This window comes from Equus caballus, chromosome 2 (genome assembly GCF_041296265.1).
Source record: "Equus caballus isolate H_3958 breed thoroughbred chromosome 2, TB-T2T, whole genome shotgun sequence".
In the NCBI taxonomy this organism is placed as follows: Eukaryota; Metazoa; Chordata; class Mammalia; order Perissodactyla; family Equidae; genus Equus; species Equus caballus.
The window spans coordinates 102,955,392-102,973,102 of record NC_091685.1 but is presented as its reverse complement, the minus strand read 5'-3'; the positions used below and the strand labels follow the sequence as shown (position 1 = coordinate 102,973,102).

Here is a 17,711-nt window from a genome sequence, read left to right as displayed (position 1 = left end):
AGACTCAGGTTGCAGTAGGTCAAAACTTTCAAGCCTGATTTCCCCTTCCAGAATCTCTACCTGTTGCTACCAACAGCAGTTTCAGCTGACAGAGGGTACTAAGGAGTAACTCCCGTGAGAGGGCTACTGCTCTCCACTGAGTGCTTAGCATCACGGGAAGAGCTTCCCATTTCTGCTGTCCCTCAGATACTTCTGTTTGGGGAGTGTCTTTTTCCAACACTTCAGGAGTAGACCTGAACAGCACAGTGTTAAGCCCTTTCAAAATACATATCTGGAGTGATGTAAACATTCCATATGGGAAAGGATTTCGATCTAAAATGGACCCCGAGGATATTAAATTGAGAATCCCTCGCATGCGTCCTCAGCAAAACAAAACAAGAACGGAGAGACTGATTTTTCCATAAATGCCTGTCTTACAGAAGACTGAAACGTATCTCCTGACCAATGAACATCCGTCAAGAATCTCTCCCCATCCTCAAGCCAATGAATTTACTGCTTGACCTCTGGCTGGACTCCTTGTCCATCAATACAGCCTGCCCCAAATCCTCAGCAGACTCACCTACTGTAGGCTGCTACAGTTTTGGTTACCGAATTGCAATTCCTCTGCCATTCCCGAATAAACTCAATTTCTGGTAATTCAAGTTTGCCTCAGTTTACCTCTTTATCTATGTTGACAGGTACTACTATAGATCTAGTTTTCCCATGACTTTCTATTTTTATTTAATGCTCAAGTCAATCTAGAATTTGTTTTTGTATATTGTGTAAGGTGAAAATGAAACCTTTCCTTTCACAACAGACATGCCACTTCTCCACTGTAAACCAAGCAAACCTCTACATATAGTGTCATCTGACTTTGTGTGATCTATCCTGTTTCACTGATACATGCATACTTGCTTATAACAAAAACATAGTTTTAACCACTATGCCTTTTTTTTCTTACATGTGTGTACATGTGTGTACTTTACATTTACACTTAAACCCTTTCATTCTGGCCAATTAATCCCAGCTTTGTTAGCCTGGGAAAGCCTCACAGGATTACTCTTAATCCTGCATGTATGAAATAACTACTAACCTGATTACAGAATTAAGTATTTTCAAATTCTATAATATCGAAACCACAAACAATATGGGTTTGTCAGTTATGGAATAAGGAAGCTGGGGAATAAAAAAAGATAAAAGAAAATATACTCTGGTTACCAAGAGCCTTTTTTGAACTGACATACCTCCATTTCCGGAGACTAAAGAACAAAGAAGCTAGAAACAAGGCAGTGTCCCCCTCTTGCTTGAAATTCAGGACATTGGTTTGAACCTACCAAGTCAATCAACCTTCCTTTTTAACTTCACCCTGAAACACACTTCTAAATTACAAGATCTCCTGTTTCTGCCTAAAGGCAGCAAATTTCCTCCCATCTCAGCCATATTTTCTCTTAACATCTAATATTCTAATCACAGAGGACTCCTTGGCTTGTCATCTTGACCTCATAAAAAGAATAAAACAATTCAGAATACTGGCCATTTTACTTACTCTGTTTATGCTTATACAGTCAACATAGTATATATGAAATAAGATGAATATTAGAAAACAAGGTAAATCATAAGATGACCTATAACGTTTGAGTAGTAGTTTGGAGAGAGAAACAGTGCATTTTGTTAGTTGTAAGCAAGGGATAAAGTGTTTTTAACACACTTGTAATGGAAAGTCGATTTTCCATCTGAGGTAAGCTTTCTTTGAAATAACCAACTTAAAAAGATCTTTCTTAAATACAGATTATTAGAAACATAGCTTGTAGAATTGAGTATAATATCTTAGAAATATCTTTTAAGATGAATAATAGTAGAAAGTTAAAAAGGTCAAGCATTCATTCATTTGGTCAGCACATCTTTATTAAGGACTAGCTATGTAGCCAAAAAATCCATCAAAAATGTGACCATTCAGCTGAACGCTTGCTAGATTCCTTGGGTTTAACAATACTTCTCTCTCTTGTCTTGTCCAGCAGAATGAAAATATATTCTTATTAAATTAGGTACTTGGTTTGGTAGTCTGACTGGACAAGCTCAAAAAAAATGTTTTGAGAAAATCAGCAATCAGCACTTTCCCATTAAATTAGCAGCAGAAGCCAAGGTTCTCAAATATATATGCTAATGAATGAGCAATAATATTAGGTTTTATCATAATTCTAAGTCTGAACATTGGCTATGAGCCCAAGCCATACCAGAAACATTACTCAGGTGCAAATGCTGAATGAGGATCTCACCCACCTCCGCTGATCTTAAATTTGGCCAAGTTCTTGCGGGTGGGGATAGAGGGAACAAATCAAAGGAAACAAAATTGAGGCTGCCTGGCATCATAGATTTGAGGAACTGGGTCCAAAATTGGGATATTGACTCATAATTGAGAAGATTAATTTGCTCCTTTTATGATCTCTATGGAAAAGCTTTTTGCCATCGATGCCTTCACTTCTTGGCTGTGCAAGTCCCTCTGACCCACTTCAGATCTTTCTTTCCACTAATCTGTATCATTGTTGCCTTTAAAATCATAACAAAACTGTCCTTCTCTAGAAATCTTTGCTTAATTAACTTTATTCTAGTCTTTGCTTTACTCCCTGTGCACTCACACTCATAGTCATTATATGTTTCTCCATACTGTTTAATAAAGTTACTTAAACCTTTGTACGCGTATTATTTACTTATCAAATTAAATATGAATCCTTTAGTAATATATCTATGATTTACATTTATTTTCCATTCTCTCAGTATTCCTATGGCTGTGCTCCCATCACACCAGCACCAATGCATGTTTTTGCTTCTAAACTTTTAACTTACTAAAGAGAATAATAATAACAGCAATACAAGGCAGAAAAATGGCAAGGAGGAGAACACTGAAGAGAAAGTCAAATACAACTGAGGCTTGAGGCTCAGAATTGGTCATTCTAATAAATTCATTCTATTTTAAGTGACTGATTTTCACCAATTTGTTTTTACTTTTGAGAATTTTAGTACTCACTGACATGAATAGAGTAGTAAGTATTAAGATTTTACATCAAGGAATTGGAAGAAAAATAAGTGAACCTATCAAATAAGAGTCTTTTAATTCTAAAATTTTAATAAATATGAAAATAAGAAAAATAGTTTACAATGAAAGAGCCATGTTCCTATGAAAATGATTTAAAAAATCTATCCATATATCAGTTTTATCATATAAATTTAAACTTACATAAAATTGAAACTTATCTGGAAGGAAGCAAATAACAGTGTTAAAACAACATGATTATGAAAAAAGATCATTATTGATTTTTATGTTTTGAAGTCCACTTAAAATTTAGTTAGTCTTCTTCATTTATTATTTGCATCTAGTCTTCAAAATGATAATTTCCTGCAAAATAGGGACAATGTAAAATTGTTTTTGCACCTCAAAGTAAATACTTTAGTTTGTGTTTCATAAAGGAAATAAAACCACCAGGAAAATTAATGAGAATTATTCTCGATAAATATCTTATTTAAGGACTACCTCATTCAAAACACCTTGCCATAATAATACTTAACATTTACTGAGAGTCTACTGTGGGCCAAGAATTTTACATATATCATTTCAGTTTAAGCCTCACACTGACTCAATAAGGTCAATATATATTTTAACAGATGTTTAGAACAGTTGGCACACTTTGACACAGTTTCAGAGGAGTTAAGGAATTTGACAAAGTTCAAATATTTGGAGAAGCAGAGATTTGAGCCCAATTTGGTTTAATTCTCAAGTTTATGTTCTTCTTAACATACTGTATCATGGCCTGCCACAGTTGGGTGCCTTCCAAAGTGAGTAAGATATAGAACATACCTTATAGGGCCCACATTACACATACTCTGAATTACTGGGCACCCTTTAAAAGAAGTATGATATTTTTCTTCTGTCAATACTTATTACCAAAATAGCAATACATATTTTACCTACAGTAAGCAAATAAGACTTCACAATCATCTTCTTTTGTCTATTTCTTTGCATATTTAAAGTTATTTTTGTTTCCTTCCATTTTCTACTGGTACAAGATTGTAAAATAAATTTAATTGTTTAATTGCCAGAAATTTCAAATTAAAACAATCTTTTCTGAGCAACATTGAAGAAATTAGTATAAAGGGATAGCTGAAATTTTGCTTAATGAAACAAAGTTTCCCTTTTAAATTAAAGATCAGTTCAGAAATATATACAAATAAACACTAACAGTTGCATTGTGTAAAATGGGTGTTCTTCTTGTTTTTTCCTGGCTGTTAACCTCTGATTAAGTGAGCAAGGCAATGCTTCAGGGACCATTGATCAACATGGTGTTTTTCATGAATGGATGGAGCAGAGCTTCCTTCCTTTTGGACGCATTTGTGTTATCAATTTCCATTTTCAGTTACTAAAATCTATGACTCTCATATTAAGCATTTCTGCATGAGAAAGAGATGGTTGCTTATAACCTCATTCACTTGTAAGAAAACATATTCAAGCTTTGGTTTCCTGACAAAACCTCAAAAAAAAAAAAAACCCCTCAAATATATGTATGAATTCCTCCACGGCTCAACTCAATGACATACCAGCCGTTTTGACTAGGATAAAACCAGTACTCCTGTCAGTACAAAATCTGAGTAAAGCCCATCTTTAAATTAATTCACTTTTTGTTTTACCTCCCAAGTAAATCCAACTCAGATAGAGAAGAGAAACATCATAGTGCATTAAATGAGCCTAGGCACCAAAAGGCCTAGATTTGAATTTTGTATTAATTTGATGAGTTATTTAAATTCTGAACATCCTTAGTATCCTTATCTATATTATTGGGATGATAATACTTATAGATATGGGGGAAAATGTTATAACTTACGTAAGAATACTTGGCACACATTGGCTGTTTAAAAACCACTAGTCACTTTCACCTAAAAAAAAAAGTGAAATTACAATAAAATAAAGCATTTTACAGTATAGAATTGCCAAGCCTATCAAATAAGATCTCATGAAAAATAAGTCTCATATACAAAGAGTTATACTAACCAGGCAGTCAAACTGAGAGAGACGCTTTTTTAAGTTGAAGTAATTATTTTACTATTTGTTCTGTTTACTATTGTAATTCTAATAACTAATATAATTCTATGTTTGATATTCTTTCCACGGTGTCTATCTCCAATAAGGTTTTCAAAACTCTTCAGAAAATAACTCTATGACTTGTAACCCTAATTACAATTTGGGTAATCTCATTTTGTATTTATAAAATCAAGGGGCTTCCTCTTAAGAAAACAATTTATACTTGCCCAGGCACACATTAGTATTATGCTGACTGTATCACTGTCAAATAAGAAGCAACCCACTGGGAATGAAGAAAGAGAGAATTCTAGACACCTTTTCTCTTATTCATGTAAACTTAATGAGGGCTTGCAATTAATTTTTGAAATTGTTCTATATCGACCTTAATGTTTAAAGCTTCATTTCTACCTCGGGGCCCCATCAGTAAAACCCACACATCATCCCTGTTAGCAAAGCAGCTGGCTTTTCAAATGTGATGTCTTGTAGTTCTTATTTACAAACCTAATCACATCATTGATTTTAGTAATCTTTCAGTAAGAGTGATTATTAATGCTGTCAAAAGCCGAAGCTGGGATTCTTTTTTTTTTATTTTTCTTTTTTAAGTAAACCTGGATAATTAAGATTAAGTCTAATAATGCAACTCTAGAGGCCTCTGGGCAATTAGAACCTTTCTGTGGTTGAGCATGTAATACAGAAAAGACACTATCTTCACTTAAAATTCTACACACACCCTAAAATACTTACTTATATAAGCCACAAATGGTTAAATAAAAATGCTAAGTACTCATCATATCACAGAGGTAACTAGATTTTTTTTTATTTTTCAGACTCGAAAACAAGCACGAGATAAAATTTTATTTATTTATTTATTTATTTATTTGTAATTTAAGACAGCCATAAGATCTATTTCGTCTACTAAGGCCAAAAAGACGAAGGCATATCACCTTGTTACTAACTCTCTTTAGTCTACTAAAGACTCAAGTGTGTCTTTAACATACTAAGAAATTAAACAATGCACAGAAAAAATAGGATAAGACAAATATGAAGAGGATAAGTGACACTTTGGAGAAATTAGATTTTTCAATATCCAAAGCAATAAAGGAAAAGAGTAAGATGAGGTAATGCATTTTGATCTTCAGAAAAAGAGGTCATGATGTAATAAAGATTGTCATTCTAAATCAGATCTATTTATTTGCATTCTGAAAGGTGTGGAACAAAACATAAATTTCCAAAGGACTTTTTTTTTCTATCACTAAAAGACACAATAAGTGAAGGAGCTGACAAGAATGTTAGTATGTTCAATGTTCATCACGACCCCCTATACTTAGGAAAAATATATATATTTGGAACCAGTATCAAACACCATTGCCTAATTTAAAAATATTCCTGGACTTCTTTTGATCGATATCTCTTATAGAAAGGATGAGAGTATAGCATCTGAACCGAGACAGTATTATTAGAAAATGATATCGTGGGCATTAGGATGTATAATTCATGTTGCTTTCATTTGCTCAGACCATTGTAAAAATCCATAAATCATTTTCTTGTTCATGTATTGCTTAAGTGCAATTTGTCATTTTGCATTAGAGGGTTGCTTCAGCTCATCAGTGTCTTTAATTCACTGTTTAGAGTTTAACAAAATGCTGGCCCTGTCTGAAAACTGAAAAGACACTGACATGTGAAGCCACACTAATATCAACCAGGTTAAACAAAACGGAGAAGAACATTGCTACTTTGAATATCAAGTAATGCCTAATAGAATATCTAGTATTCTCAGTCCCCAAAACATGGATTGGTTTGTTCTCTGTTGGGTTCAAAGCATTAGAGCACAGTAACTAAAGAGTTAGCTGAATGCTTATAATAGCATATGCCACAAATCTTTTCCAGAAACTCTAGTCAACATACACTCTTTACTGTAGATAAACAAAAACTAACGCAGTGTCTGTGGCCCTGGCTCCAAAGCCTTGCCTTCCTAACCTGAAGCTAGGTCACACTACGACAAATAATCTTATTTCGTGGTTACCCATAAGAGATGCCACGTGGTCCAGGTCCTTGGTGTTGGTTCCTTGCTGGGAATGACAAGTGCCAGGAACCATCCAGCTCAATCCTGGCCGAGCCTAGTGTTTGAAAGACTCCTTATTGACAATTTTAATTTTTTTCTCCCATTTCTTTAAAAAAAAATCTTCTCTCAAAGCTCTGGGCACACTGCAATAATAAAAGGATTTAGAAACAAATTGCTTTCAAGTCAAGTTAAGTCATTGCAAACACTCATTTATCCAAACGCTGGTTAACAAACTTGTTTCCCTCCTGCCTTTTCTAGAAAAGGGTAGGGAAGAAAGCAACCCGTTGCCTAGTTTCAAAGTTTGTAACTCTGTGTATAGAACTCCTTTGTGGGATCCTTAGCTGCCCCCACCCCGCCATTTCTGCTGCATTTGGAGCCCGGTGAAATAGACGAATATGCATTATCACTCTCATACACCAAGCAGGACTTCTATGAAAATTGATTTTGATAACCCTCCTCCAAATAATAACTACTATCTCCCTCTGTTTTAGGATGAAATTTGTTTTGGCCCAGATGGTTGGTTGGCGCTCCTGGAGGGGGGTTCTGTTCCCTAGAGATTGCTTCTCCCTTCCGGTTCCAGTAAGGGGGGGGGGGGACGTCGAGGGAAACAGTACACATAGTACACATGATATTCTGCACTCAAAGAGGTCGTCAACCCCACCACCGAGGTTGTTATTTATATAATACGGCCTCACTAATTTCTGGGGTCTACCGAAAGGAGAGTGAAAAAAAAAAAAGGAAACAGGAAAAAAATCTGGTTGATTTTTTACAGCAAGGTAGAAAGTAAACTGGTTACATTTAGGAGGCATTTTTTAAAGGAACCTTTAAAGTATTTGTTTTGTGGTTCACGGGGTGAGGCTGTTTAATGGTTCCAGGGTAAGGAGGTAGAGAAGACAACCCCAGTATCTGAATCTTGGCCCGAACTAAATGCTCTTGCAATTGCCCTTGGCTGGGGCTGCCTAGAGGGAGGCGGGCGGCCGGGCGCGGGTCTGTCCTTCGCGGCAGAAGACCCCAGCGTTTTCTCGTGGGGGCCGGGGCGCCTCGGAGACTAGAAGTCAGAGATGCGAGACCTCTAGAGGACCCGGGCTCGCGTCGCCGGCGCGTACAGAGGCCTCGGCGACCCAAGAAATCCTGCAGAGCCCCCAACAGGCGAGCCCTGCCGAAGGAGAGCTCCAAAGCAAAATTCTCTGGCTTGCCCTATGCTGCTTTCGCCGCTAGGAGACGCCTGTAACCCACGTTTGCAGAGAGTTCCCCTTTCAAACAACTGCTACCAGAAGAAAAAAAAAAAATGCAGCTCAAGCGTTACAGTAGATGTAGTGATTATTTACAGGCAAATCTGGCCATCTCTCCACGTTCTCATCTCCACCTCTGGCTCTCAGCAAATGCCCCCAAGTCGGCTCAAACTTCATCTACGTTTTGAGAGCACAAACCCTCTTCCCCAATTTCTGGATCTGCATTGTCATTCAGCCGCATGTCTCTCACACGTAAACACTCGCGCACACGCGCGCACACACACAAGTGTTTCCATACGTACAAATGAAAACATTAGAAAATTACCGTCATTTAAAAAAACGCTTCAGGATTCTGATGAGTCAGCTTGAAGAGCTCAAAACATTTCATTTCAATCCTGCAGATCTAAAGAAAGGAAGGGGGGAGGGGTAGAAAGTACAGAAGCGATGCCGTATTAATATTCAGATACACTATAATCTCCTTTTCATTGATCCACAGGTCCTTTTATAAACTGCCGCTCCATTTTCAGCCGCAGACGTGATGCTAAAATCATTTTAACTGCGGCGGTTTTCGCTTGGCTTTGGCCGGTCGTCAATTTACTGCAGCTGGAAAAGGATTAGCCATTTTTGCTGGCATCCTTTCCTTCCAACCACTCAAAGGCAGGACCCATCTCCATGAAAGAGTAAGGGGTGGGTGGGGGGCGGGTAGGGCAGTAGACACGCACTCGCGGGACTCACAGGGGCATGCCTCTGTCTACAATCACGCCTCTGGACACTCGCCCTCCGTAGTTCACTGCCAGGAGGGAATGGCAACGTACCTTGGGTCGGGCAAACGACTCTCCTTTTCCCGCAGGTTGTAGCGGTGTTATTCTCGGGTCATTCATTACCAGGAAGCTGCAAGGGACCTTCTTATCTTGTGTCGTAAGGAGACTGCACAGGAACTGCTTTAATGTATAAACAACCACCTACAGACCATTAATTAATAAAAAATTATGCTTTTTAAATCTTTTCTTGGAGAATTGACATTCAGTCCACTCTCTGGCAGTGAAGAGTTCGCGCTATATTTTAACTTCACAAGCACTGGGTGCCTAGATGCACCGCTTTGTCCCTGCTCTTCGGGAGCGGGCACTCAGAGCTGGTCAAGCGCATCCTTCGAGACCCGGGAGGGGGGCTCCACTGGTGCTTACACAGAGCTGAGCGCCGGGCCAGGGAGGATCGATGTGAGCACTGTGAATGCAAGTGCGTTCGCGGACACCAGCAACGGCACACACTCAGACCCCGAGCGTGCACCCTCCTGCTCACGCCCCTACCCCACCCCATCCCCACCCGACCCGCCTGCGTTCGCCGCCGCCCAGCCGTCCTCATCCAGCCGGCTTGCCCCAAGCTGGGCAAGAATCGTGTTCCGGTCTAGCATAGGAGAAGGCGGGGGGGATCTCCAATTGTCAGAAAAAGCAGAAAATAGCCTGTGCGCGGGGCCGCTGAGTAGCCCTTGGCGGGGTAAGGCGCAGGGATATCCGGGGCTTCTTGCAGCGCCCGGCGGTGTTCGATGCCCAATGCCAAAGAGTCGGGCGTTAGGCTGGCGGGCTCGAAGGCAGAGCTCAAATCAAAGTCCTCAGTCATTGATCAAAGCGCTCGCAGCTCTAACTAGGTCCCCAAGCGAATTAATCTATTTGCTAAGAATACTACGGATATACATTTAGGAAGGGAAGAGGCAAGTCTATCGCGTCTGCACGTCTATAAGAGCCACCAGCCCTCATCCCTTGGCGTGAATCCTCGGCTTTTCAAGACCCACCTCGCCCCACACTCCCACTGCTTCACTCCCTTCCACTCGGCCCCTGCAGACCCTCACGCTTAGTTTGACACAGACCACATTACATCCGTTTTTTTTAAAGTCCTGCCAATCTCTTCCAGAGTCCGTTAATTGGGTAACCCCTGACAATTAGTGACCCCTCTGAAACTTTTTCCCGTTCTCTGTGATTTATTTCCACAATCAATAGCAAGGAAAATACCTTAAAGGAAAAAGAATGTTAGCGTCATTGGAAACCCCCGCTCCTGGGAGAGGATACCGCCGCTGTTGCTATTGTTTTCGCATTTGCTGATGCAAACAGGGGAACCTCTCTATTCCCTCTCCGTTACCTGCGGCTGGGGACTGGGAACTTTCCGAGGCAGCGTCCCCAGCTAGCGCCTCGGGACCTGCCGGGCTGTTCTCTCTCTCACACTCACGCTTACCTCTGCCGCCCGGGCGCGGGTTCCATCCAGCCCCGCCCGGCAGCCGGATGACGCGCCTATTTGACGGCCAGTTTGGCCAATTAGCGGTGGCTCGGTGGGTGGTGCTCTTCAGCGATTGGTTGGCAGAATGAGGGCGCTGCGCAAAAACAGAGAAGAGAAGCGCTCGGAGCTCAGAAACTGCCAGCCGAGATCACGGGCTTTAAGGCTGAGGCAGGAGGAGGGAAGGACTGGAAGGAAGAGAGCTTAGAGGGAAAGAGGCTTGGGAAGAAAACAGCAGCAAAGAAACTGCTCATCACACTTACAGAGAGGCAAATGACCGCGGGGATGAGGACAGAGAGAGACAAGACTATGAAAGGCAAAAAATACAAATAGAGCGAAAGAGGAAAAAATGCCAAGAAGAACATCCATCCAGAGAAATGAAGAGAATGAAAGTTTTATGCTGCAGAGCCGTTCTATGCTTTTCCGAAACAAAATTTTCTCGCTGTTTTTAAGCCCTTTTGCATTTGCCAGCCGTTGACATTAAGAGGCATGTTTAGCGGTGCCAGCAGCATCTCCTCTTCCTTCTCCTCTTCCTCCTCATCTTCCTCCTCCTCCTCCTTCTTCTTTTCCTCCTCCTCCTTCTCCTCCCATCAGCAAGAAGACAAACCGAGGACAGTCTTGAAATATCGAAATTTCCTCCTTGGGATTTGCCAGCGCCGCGTTGCGCCAAGATTGTCGGAATAAAGGACGCTGACTATTGTATTATTATTTTATTAATTGGTCAGTGGGAAGATTACAGATGAGGAAAGGGGACGCCTGTCACCCTTCCTGTGCTAAGATTGAAAAATGAGGCTGAATTGGGGGAAGCCCTAAAATGAAGCAAAAGGAATAAGATTTTTAAGGACAGAAAGCCACAGGAGCCCCCCACACAGCGCACTTTTATTTGTATTTTTTTTGAGATTTTTTTTTTCGTGGTGGTGGGGGAGGTGATTGGGTGGCTGACTGGCTGCGGGAAGCTGCTTCCTTTCCCTTTGGAGATGATTGTGCTATTATTCTTTGCCTTGCTCTGGATGGTGGAAGGAGTCTTTTCCCAGCTTCACTACACAGTGCAGGAGGAGCAGGAACATGGCACTTTCGTGGGGAATATCGCTGAAGATCTGGGCTTGGACATTACAAAACTTTCAGCTCGCAGGTTTCAAACGGTGCCCAACTCGCGGACCCCTTACTTGGACCTCAACCTGGAAACCGGGGTGCTGTACGTGAACGAGAAGATCGACCGCGAGCAAATCTGCAAGCAGAGCCCCTCCTGCGTCCTGCACCTGGAGGTCTTCCTGGAGAACCCCCTGGAGCTGTTCCGGGTGGAGATCGAGGTGTTGGACATCAATGACAACCCCCCCTCCTTTCCGGAGCCGGACCTGACGGTGGAGATCTCTGAGAGCGCCACGCCAGGCACCCGCTTCCCCTTGGAGAGCGCATTCGACCCAGACGTGGGCACCAACTCCTTGCGCGACTACGAGATCACCCCCAACAGCTACTTCTCCCTGGACGTGCAGACCCAAGGGGATGGCAACCGATTCGCCGAGCTGGTGCTGGAGAAACCGCTGGACCGAGAGCAGCAAGCGGTGCACCGCTACGTGCTGACCGCGGTGGACGGGGGAGGAGGGGGAGGAGGAGGAGAAGGAGGGGGAGACGGCGCGGGAGGGGGCCTGCCCCCCCAGCAGCAGCGCACCGGCACGGCCCTACTCACCATCCGAGTGCTGGACTCTAACGACAATGTGCCCGCCTTCGACCAACCCGTCTACACTGTGTCCCTTCCAGAGAACTCACCGCCGGGCACGCTCGTGATCCAGCTCAACGCCACAGACCCAGATGAAGGCCAGAATGGCGAGGTAGTGTACTCCTTCAGCAGCCACATTTCGCCCCGAGCGAGGGAGCTCTTCGGACTCTCCCCGCGCACCGGCCGGCTGGAGGTGAGCGGCGAGCTGGACTATGAAGAGAGCCCGGTGTACCAAGTGTACGTACAAGCCAAGGACCTGGGCCCCAATGCCGTGCCCGCTCACTGCAAGGTGCTAGTGCGAGTGCTGGATGCTAACGACAACGCGCCGGAGATCAGCTTCAGCACCGTGAAGGAGGCGGTGAGCGAGGGCGCGGCGCCCGGCACAGTGGTGGCCCTGTTCAGCGTGACCGACCGAGACTCAGAGGAGAATGGGCAGGTGCAGTGTGAGCTGCTGGGGGATGTGCCATTCCGCCTCAAGTCTTCCTTCAAGAACTACTATACCATCGTGACCGAGGCCCCCCTGGACCGAGAGGCGGGGGACTCCTACACCTTGACCGTGGTGGCTCGGGACCGGGGCGAGCCGGCGCTCTCCACCAGTAAGTCGATCCAGGTGCAAGTGTCAGATGTGAACGACAACGCACCGCGGTTCAGCCAGCCGGTCTACGACGTGTATGTGACCGAGAACAACGTGCCCGGCGCCTACATCTACGCGGTGAGCGCCACGGACCGCGATGAGGGCGCCAACGCCCAGCTAGCCTACTCGATCCTCGAGTGCCAGATCCAGGGCATGAGCGTCTTCACTTACGTCTCCATCAACTCCGAAAACGGCTACTTGTACGCCCTGCGCTCCTTCGACTACGAGCAGCTCAAGGACTTCAGCTTTCAGGTGGAAGCCCGGGACGCCGGCAGCCCCCAGGCGCTGGCTGGCAACGCCACTGTCAACATCCTCATCGTGGATCAGAACGACAACGCCCCTGCCATCGTGGCGCCCCTCCCGGGGCGCAACGGGACTCCGGCTCGAGAGGTGCTGCCCCGCTCGGCGGAGCCGGGTTACCTGCTGACCCGCGTGGCCGCAGTGGACGCGGACGACGGCGAGAACGCCCGGCTCACCTACAGCATTGTACGGGGCAACGAAATGAACCTTTTCCGCATGGACTGGCGCACCGGGGAGCTCCGCACAGCGCGCCGGGTGCCAGCCAAGCGCGACCCCCAGCGGCCTTACGAGCTGGTGATCGAGGTGCGCGACCACGGGCAGCCGCCCCTGTCCTCCACCGCCACCCTGGTGGTGCAGCTGGTGGATGGCGCTGTCGAACCCCAGGGCGGGGGCGGGGGCGGGGGTGGGGGGTCAGGGGAGCACCAACGCCCCAGCCGCTCCGGCGGCGGGGAGACTTCGCTGGACCTCACCCTCATCCTCATCATCGCGCTGGGCTCCGTGTCCTTCATCTTCCTGCTGGCTATGATCGTGCTTGCCGTGCGTTGCCAAAAAGAGAAGAAGCTCAACATCTACACGTGTCTGGCCAGTGATTGCTGCCTCTGCTGCTGCTGCTGTGGCGGTGGAGGCTCGACCTGCTGCGGCCGCCAAGCCCGGGCACGCAAGAAGAAACTCAGCAAATCGGACATCATGCTGGTGCAAAGCTCCAACGTACCCAGTAACCCGGCCCAAGTGCCCGTGGAGGAGTCTGGGGGCTTTGGCTCCCACCACCACAACCAGAATTACTGCTACCAGGTCTGCCTGACCCCTGAGTCCGCCAAGACCGACCTGATGTTCCTTAAGCCCTGCAGCCCTTCGCGGAGTACGGACACTGAGCACAACCCCTGCGGGGCCATCGTCACCGGCTACACAGACCAGCAGCCCGACATCATCTCCAACGGAAGCATTTTGTCCAACGAGGTAAGGCTGAAGCGAAAGGACCACCATCTCTCATCTCCTCCATCCGAAAGCCTCCTCTAGCCCAGCCCTTGTATCTCTGGTGCACTGTGTATTTATTTTTAGGATATTAGCTTATTTGTATCTTTGTGGGGTCAGGAACGGGCGGTCACCCTATCCCACCCCTTCGTGTGTAACCTAAACTTCGTGTTGTCCCTGATTTTCCGAGCTCCACCCCTCCACGTCTATTTTCATTCCCTCCTCTTGGTGCTTTACCACCTTAGACCTTCCTTCTTCCCTCTAGCATCTTTCCTTGAAAATTCTAATCCCCTCTCAGTCCTTTCCCTTCTCAGAAATCTCGGGGCAAAGGGGAATGTGCGCGGGCGGGGGTGGGGGGAGAGGGAAACGCGGTGGAGGGACTTTCTGGCACTGGCAAAGGTCTTTTTCTCTTTGCGTTTGTCCCAGGCGTTAATAAAGTTAATTCTGTTGGCTTTGTTTATCGATGCTTTCAGTCGTGTGTAAAAGTAAGCTAATAGAGTGTTTAACTTTGCACAGTTGTCTAAACTCGAATGCATGTTTTAGTGAATGAGTTATCAGATCCTTGTCCTCTGAACTCGGGTTGAGAAAAGCCTTCAGTTCTGCTCTGGACAGCATTTACAGACGCTCTTGAAGCCGAACGCCCACACAGTGTGAATTTGAATGAAGTTGCTTTGGCACAAACCCCTGTAAGAGTAAACTAACGAAAGGCTTAAACAATTGTTGTCTTAAATATATCTCTTAGCTATACTCACCTTCTTGCCACTGTTCTTGATAAATCACTGCTGTTGCCTTTCTTCAAAGAATTTGGCTTGTCAATTCCGATTTCTTTTTAAAAGATGGAGAAGTGGCAAAGTTGAAAGAAGGGAGGGAGGGGGAGAACGGAGTGGATTGATGTAAAAGAAAGTTTGGACCAGAAAAGGTGTGTGGATGGCGGAGGCTGGGAGGAGAATGCAGAGGGCTTTTGGAAGGGGAAAAGAACTGGGGAGGGAGGGAGGACTATAAACTCCTTTCTTGGCAGGTTATTTTATTTATTTGAGACTTAGATATTATTAATTGACTTTCATGAATATTTGTACAGCTCATTTGTATCTGAAGCACATTTTGAAAATAAACAACAAAATAATTCCATAAAATATCCAAACTTTTTGCTTATTGAGCGTGCTCTTTTTCTTGTGTCAACCAGTATGCACCTAAACACTTTTTTAGGCCACTGAACAAAAGCCTGCAGAGGATAACCAGGTTGACTCTATTCGAGACAATAGTTTATGAGCCCTAGCTATGAGGTTATTTGCATTCTCTCCTTTAAAAAAAAACCCACACATTTAAAATTGGCCTTTTATTTCTGCTTCTTCTTCTTCTTCTTTTTTTTTTTTTTACCTTTACTGGAAGTCTAGATGGAAATGTCTCTGCATATCTCCCTGCCCTTGGCCAGCAATCACTAGGTAGAGGTCTTAGGACAGCTTCGAAATTCATAAAAATGTACACAATTACTTACGATAGAATTAGCTCCTAACCTCAAAAGCAGAGTGTTAGTTAAACCCTTAGCGTTCAAATGCTCTTGATTTATTTATTTTTTTTCTAGACTAAACACCAACGAGCAGAGCTCAGCTATCTAGTTGACAGACCTCGCCGTGTTAACAGGTATGGACTGGTTTTTTTTCCCCCTAGCTTGGTGTATGAACAATGTACTACCTAGTAAAAGTAGGAATTAGGTATATTATTCACTATTAAAATATAAAATGTATCAAGTATTTCCAATTAGGGCAGGACATAAAAACTGATTATGTTGGGTTTCCTAGACAACACATTAAAAAATATGAGTATATTTCATTTATATACAGCTTACTAAATGTATTTGAATATTTTATCAGTGTACACTCCTACACTGCTTCTCATAGCCTTTCTAACTATTCCAGGTGTATGTATACACCTGTTTTAGGAAAATGATATAAACATTTACTTAGGTCCAATAATAGAATAATGCCTAAACTTTACGTGCCTTAAGGGCTCAAACTGACTGCTAATGTTCAATTTTAAAGAGTTAGGCTTAAGTTTGTGAGAGCTAGCTGTATGCAGAGATAAAGCCAACGGAGACGTCTATGAATCTGCAGCACCATCGGTGACCATGTGGTGGCAGAAGAATGTTTTCTGTGTTTCCTTGCCTTTTTTATTCTAATATTCACATTTTTGTACTTCTAGTTCTGCATTCCAGGAAGCTGACATAGTAAGCTCTAAGGACAGTGGTCACGGGGACAGTGAACAGGGTGATAGTGATCATGATGCCACCAACCGCGGCCAGTCAGCTGGTAAGTATGATCAAAGGACAATCTAAGTGCTAGCTTTTATAGTGTTTTCTTTTTTTAAAAATAAATCTAGAAAGGATGATTTGTAAGTTTAATGTTCGTAACTCTACAGAAAGATGGAGTTGTCCTATGCTGAACAATTGTATACTCAAAGAGGATTGTAAAAAGTAATGTTCCTTTGGAGAGTTAGAGTTAGAAATTCATTGTTGAATGTGTTAGAATGTGAAATATTTCTTCCTCATGTAATGTTCTTTAATGGGATTATATTGCATACAAAAAGCCGTAGATCTCTCACCTGGTCTAGTCTGCAATCTTCAGTCAATTAATGTATTATTAGACTTGTTTGTGGATGAGGTAACTGAAGATGAATGAAATTGATTGACCTGCACAAGGTCACAAGAGGTTAAGTGGAGGATTGGGTACTAGAATCCAAATTGCTTGCTTTCCAGAGCAATGCATTTTGCACACCACTGAATATTGAATGAGAGAAGGAATAGTGATGAAAAGTCATGAATAGATTGAAAGCAGGATTTCCAACACTAGGTTCTTAGGCTTCAGGACATTGATAAACATTTGATAATGTATATTTTCTGAAGTGTAGTAGGTTTTCTCATATTTTCAACAAAGTCCATGACCTGTCAGAAGTTGAACTCTGTGTATATTTGTATGTGGGCTTAATGGTAATCAGTGATGGAGTTGCAATGTGATACATATTTTTTACTTTATTTTACTTTACTTGTTTCTACATAAATTTAAACTACATTTTATCGGATCTTGGTAACTCTAATTACTAATACTCAAAGAAAACACTTAAAAGAAATATGCGTTCCTTAAAATAATGAAAATAATTTCATAAAGTTTGGATTTCTTTCCACTTCATTTGCACTTTAACTATGAAGGATGCCTGTTGAATTTTTTTTTTTTTTACTTTTTCTTTTTCCATTCAGTTTTGTGTTTATCTGATACATAAGGAAATGGAAAGGCAAGTCCACTTTTGTGACTACTAAAAATGTCCATCACTGGACTGTCTCTGGGTTCAACTCTGTTCGCTTGAGATTTGAGCTTTATTTTGGTTAATGAGATAACCATTGAATGATAGGGTCCTCATTTCCAAAGTTATCTTGGTCCTGGAGAGCACCCAATCCTGAAGTCACTCAGTGGACCTTGGACAGTGCT

The 17,711-nt window shown here is 43.1% G+C and overlaps 1 protein-coding gene and 1 long non-coding RNA gene across 4 annotated transcripts in view; one reads left to right on the top strand and one right to left on the bottom strand.

The window, feature by feature from the left end:
- The window catches only part of LOC106782865 (uncharacterized), a 189,409-nt gene extending 178,835 nt beyond the window's left edge, over nt 1-10,574 (bottom strand). Inside the window, exons 1-4 of the long non-coding RNA XR_011435471.1 lie at nt 10,351-10,574; nt 9,160-9,306; nt 8,670-8,747; nt 7,074-7,255 (exon numbers count right to left, since the gene is read on the bottom strand). This is a non-coding gene — a long non-coding RNA (uncharacterized lncRNA). The remainder of the gene's footprint in view (nt 1-7,073; nt 7,256-8,669; nt 8,748-9,159; nt 9,307-10,350) is intronic.
- Nucleotides 10,575-10,712: 138 nt separating this feature from the next.
- The window catches only part of PCDH10 (protocadherin 10), a 61,653-nt gene continuing 54,654 nt past the window's right edge, over nt 10,713-17,711 (top strand). For all 3 annotated transcript variants that reach the window (XM_023636548.2, XM_023636550.2, XM_023636549.2), the window contains exons 1-3: nt 10,713-14,217; nt 15,815-15,873; nt 16,432-16,538. In XM_023636548.2, coding sequence (XP_023492316.1) covers nt 11,587-14,217; nt 15,815-15,873; nt 16,432-16,538 — 2,797 coding nt within the window. In that variant the 5' untranslated portion in view covers nt 10,713-11,586. The remainder of the gene's footprint in view (nt 14,218-15,814; nt 15,874-16,431; nt 16,539-17,711) is intronic.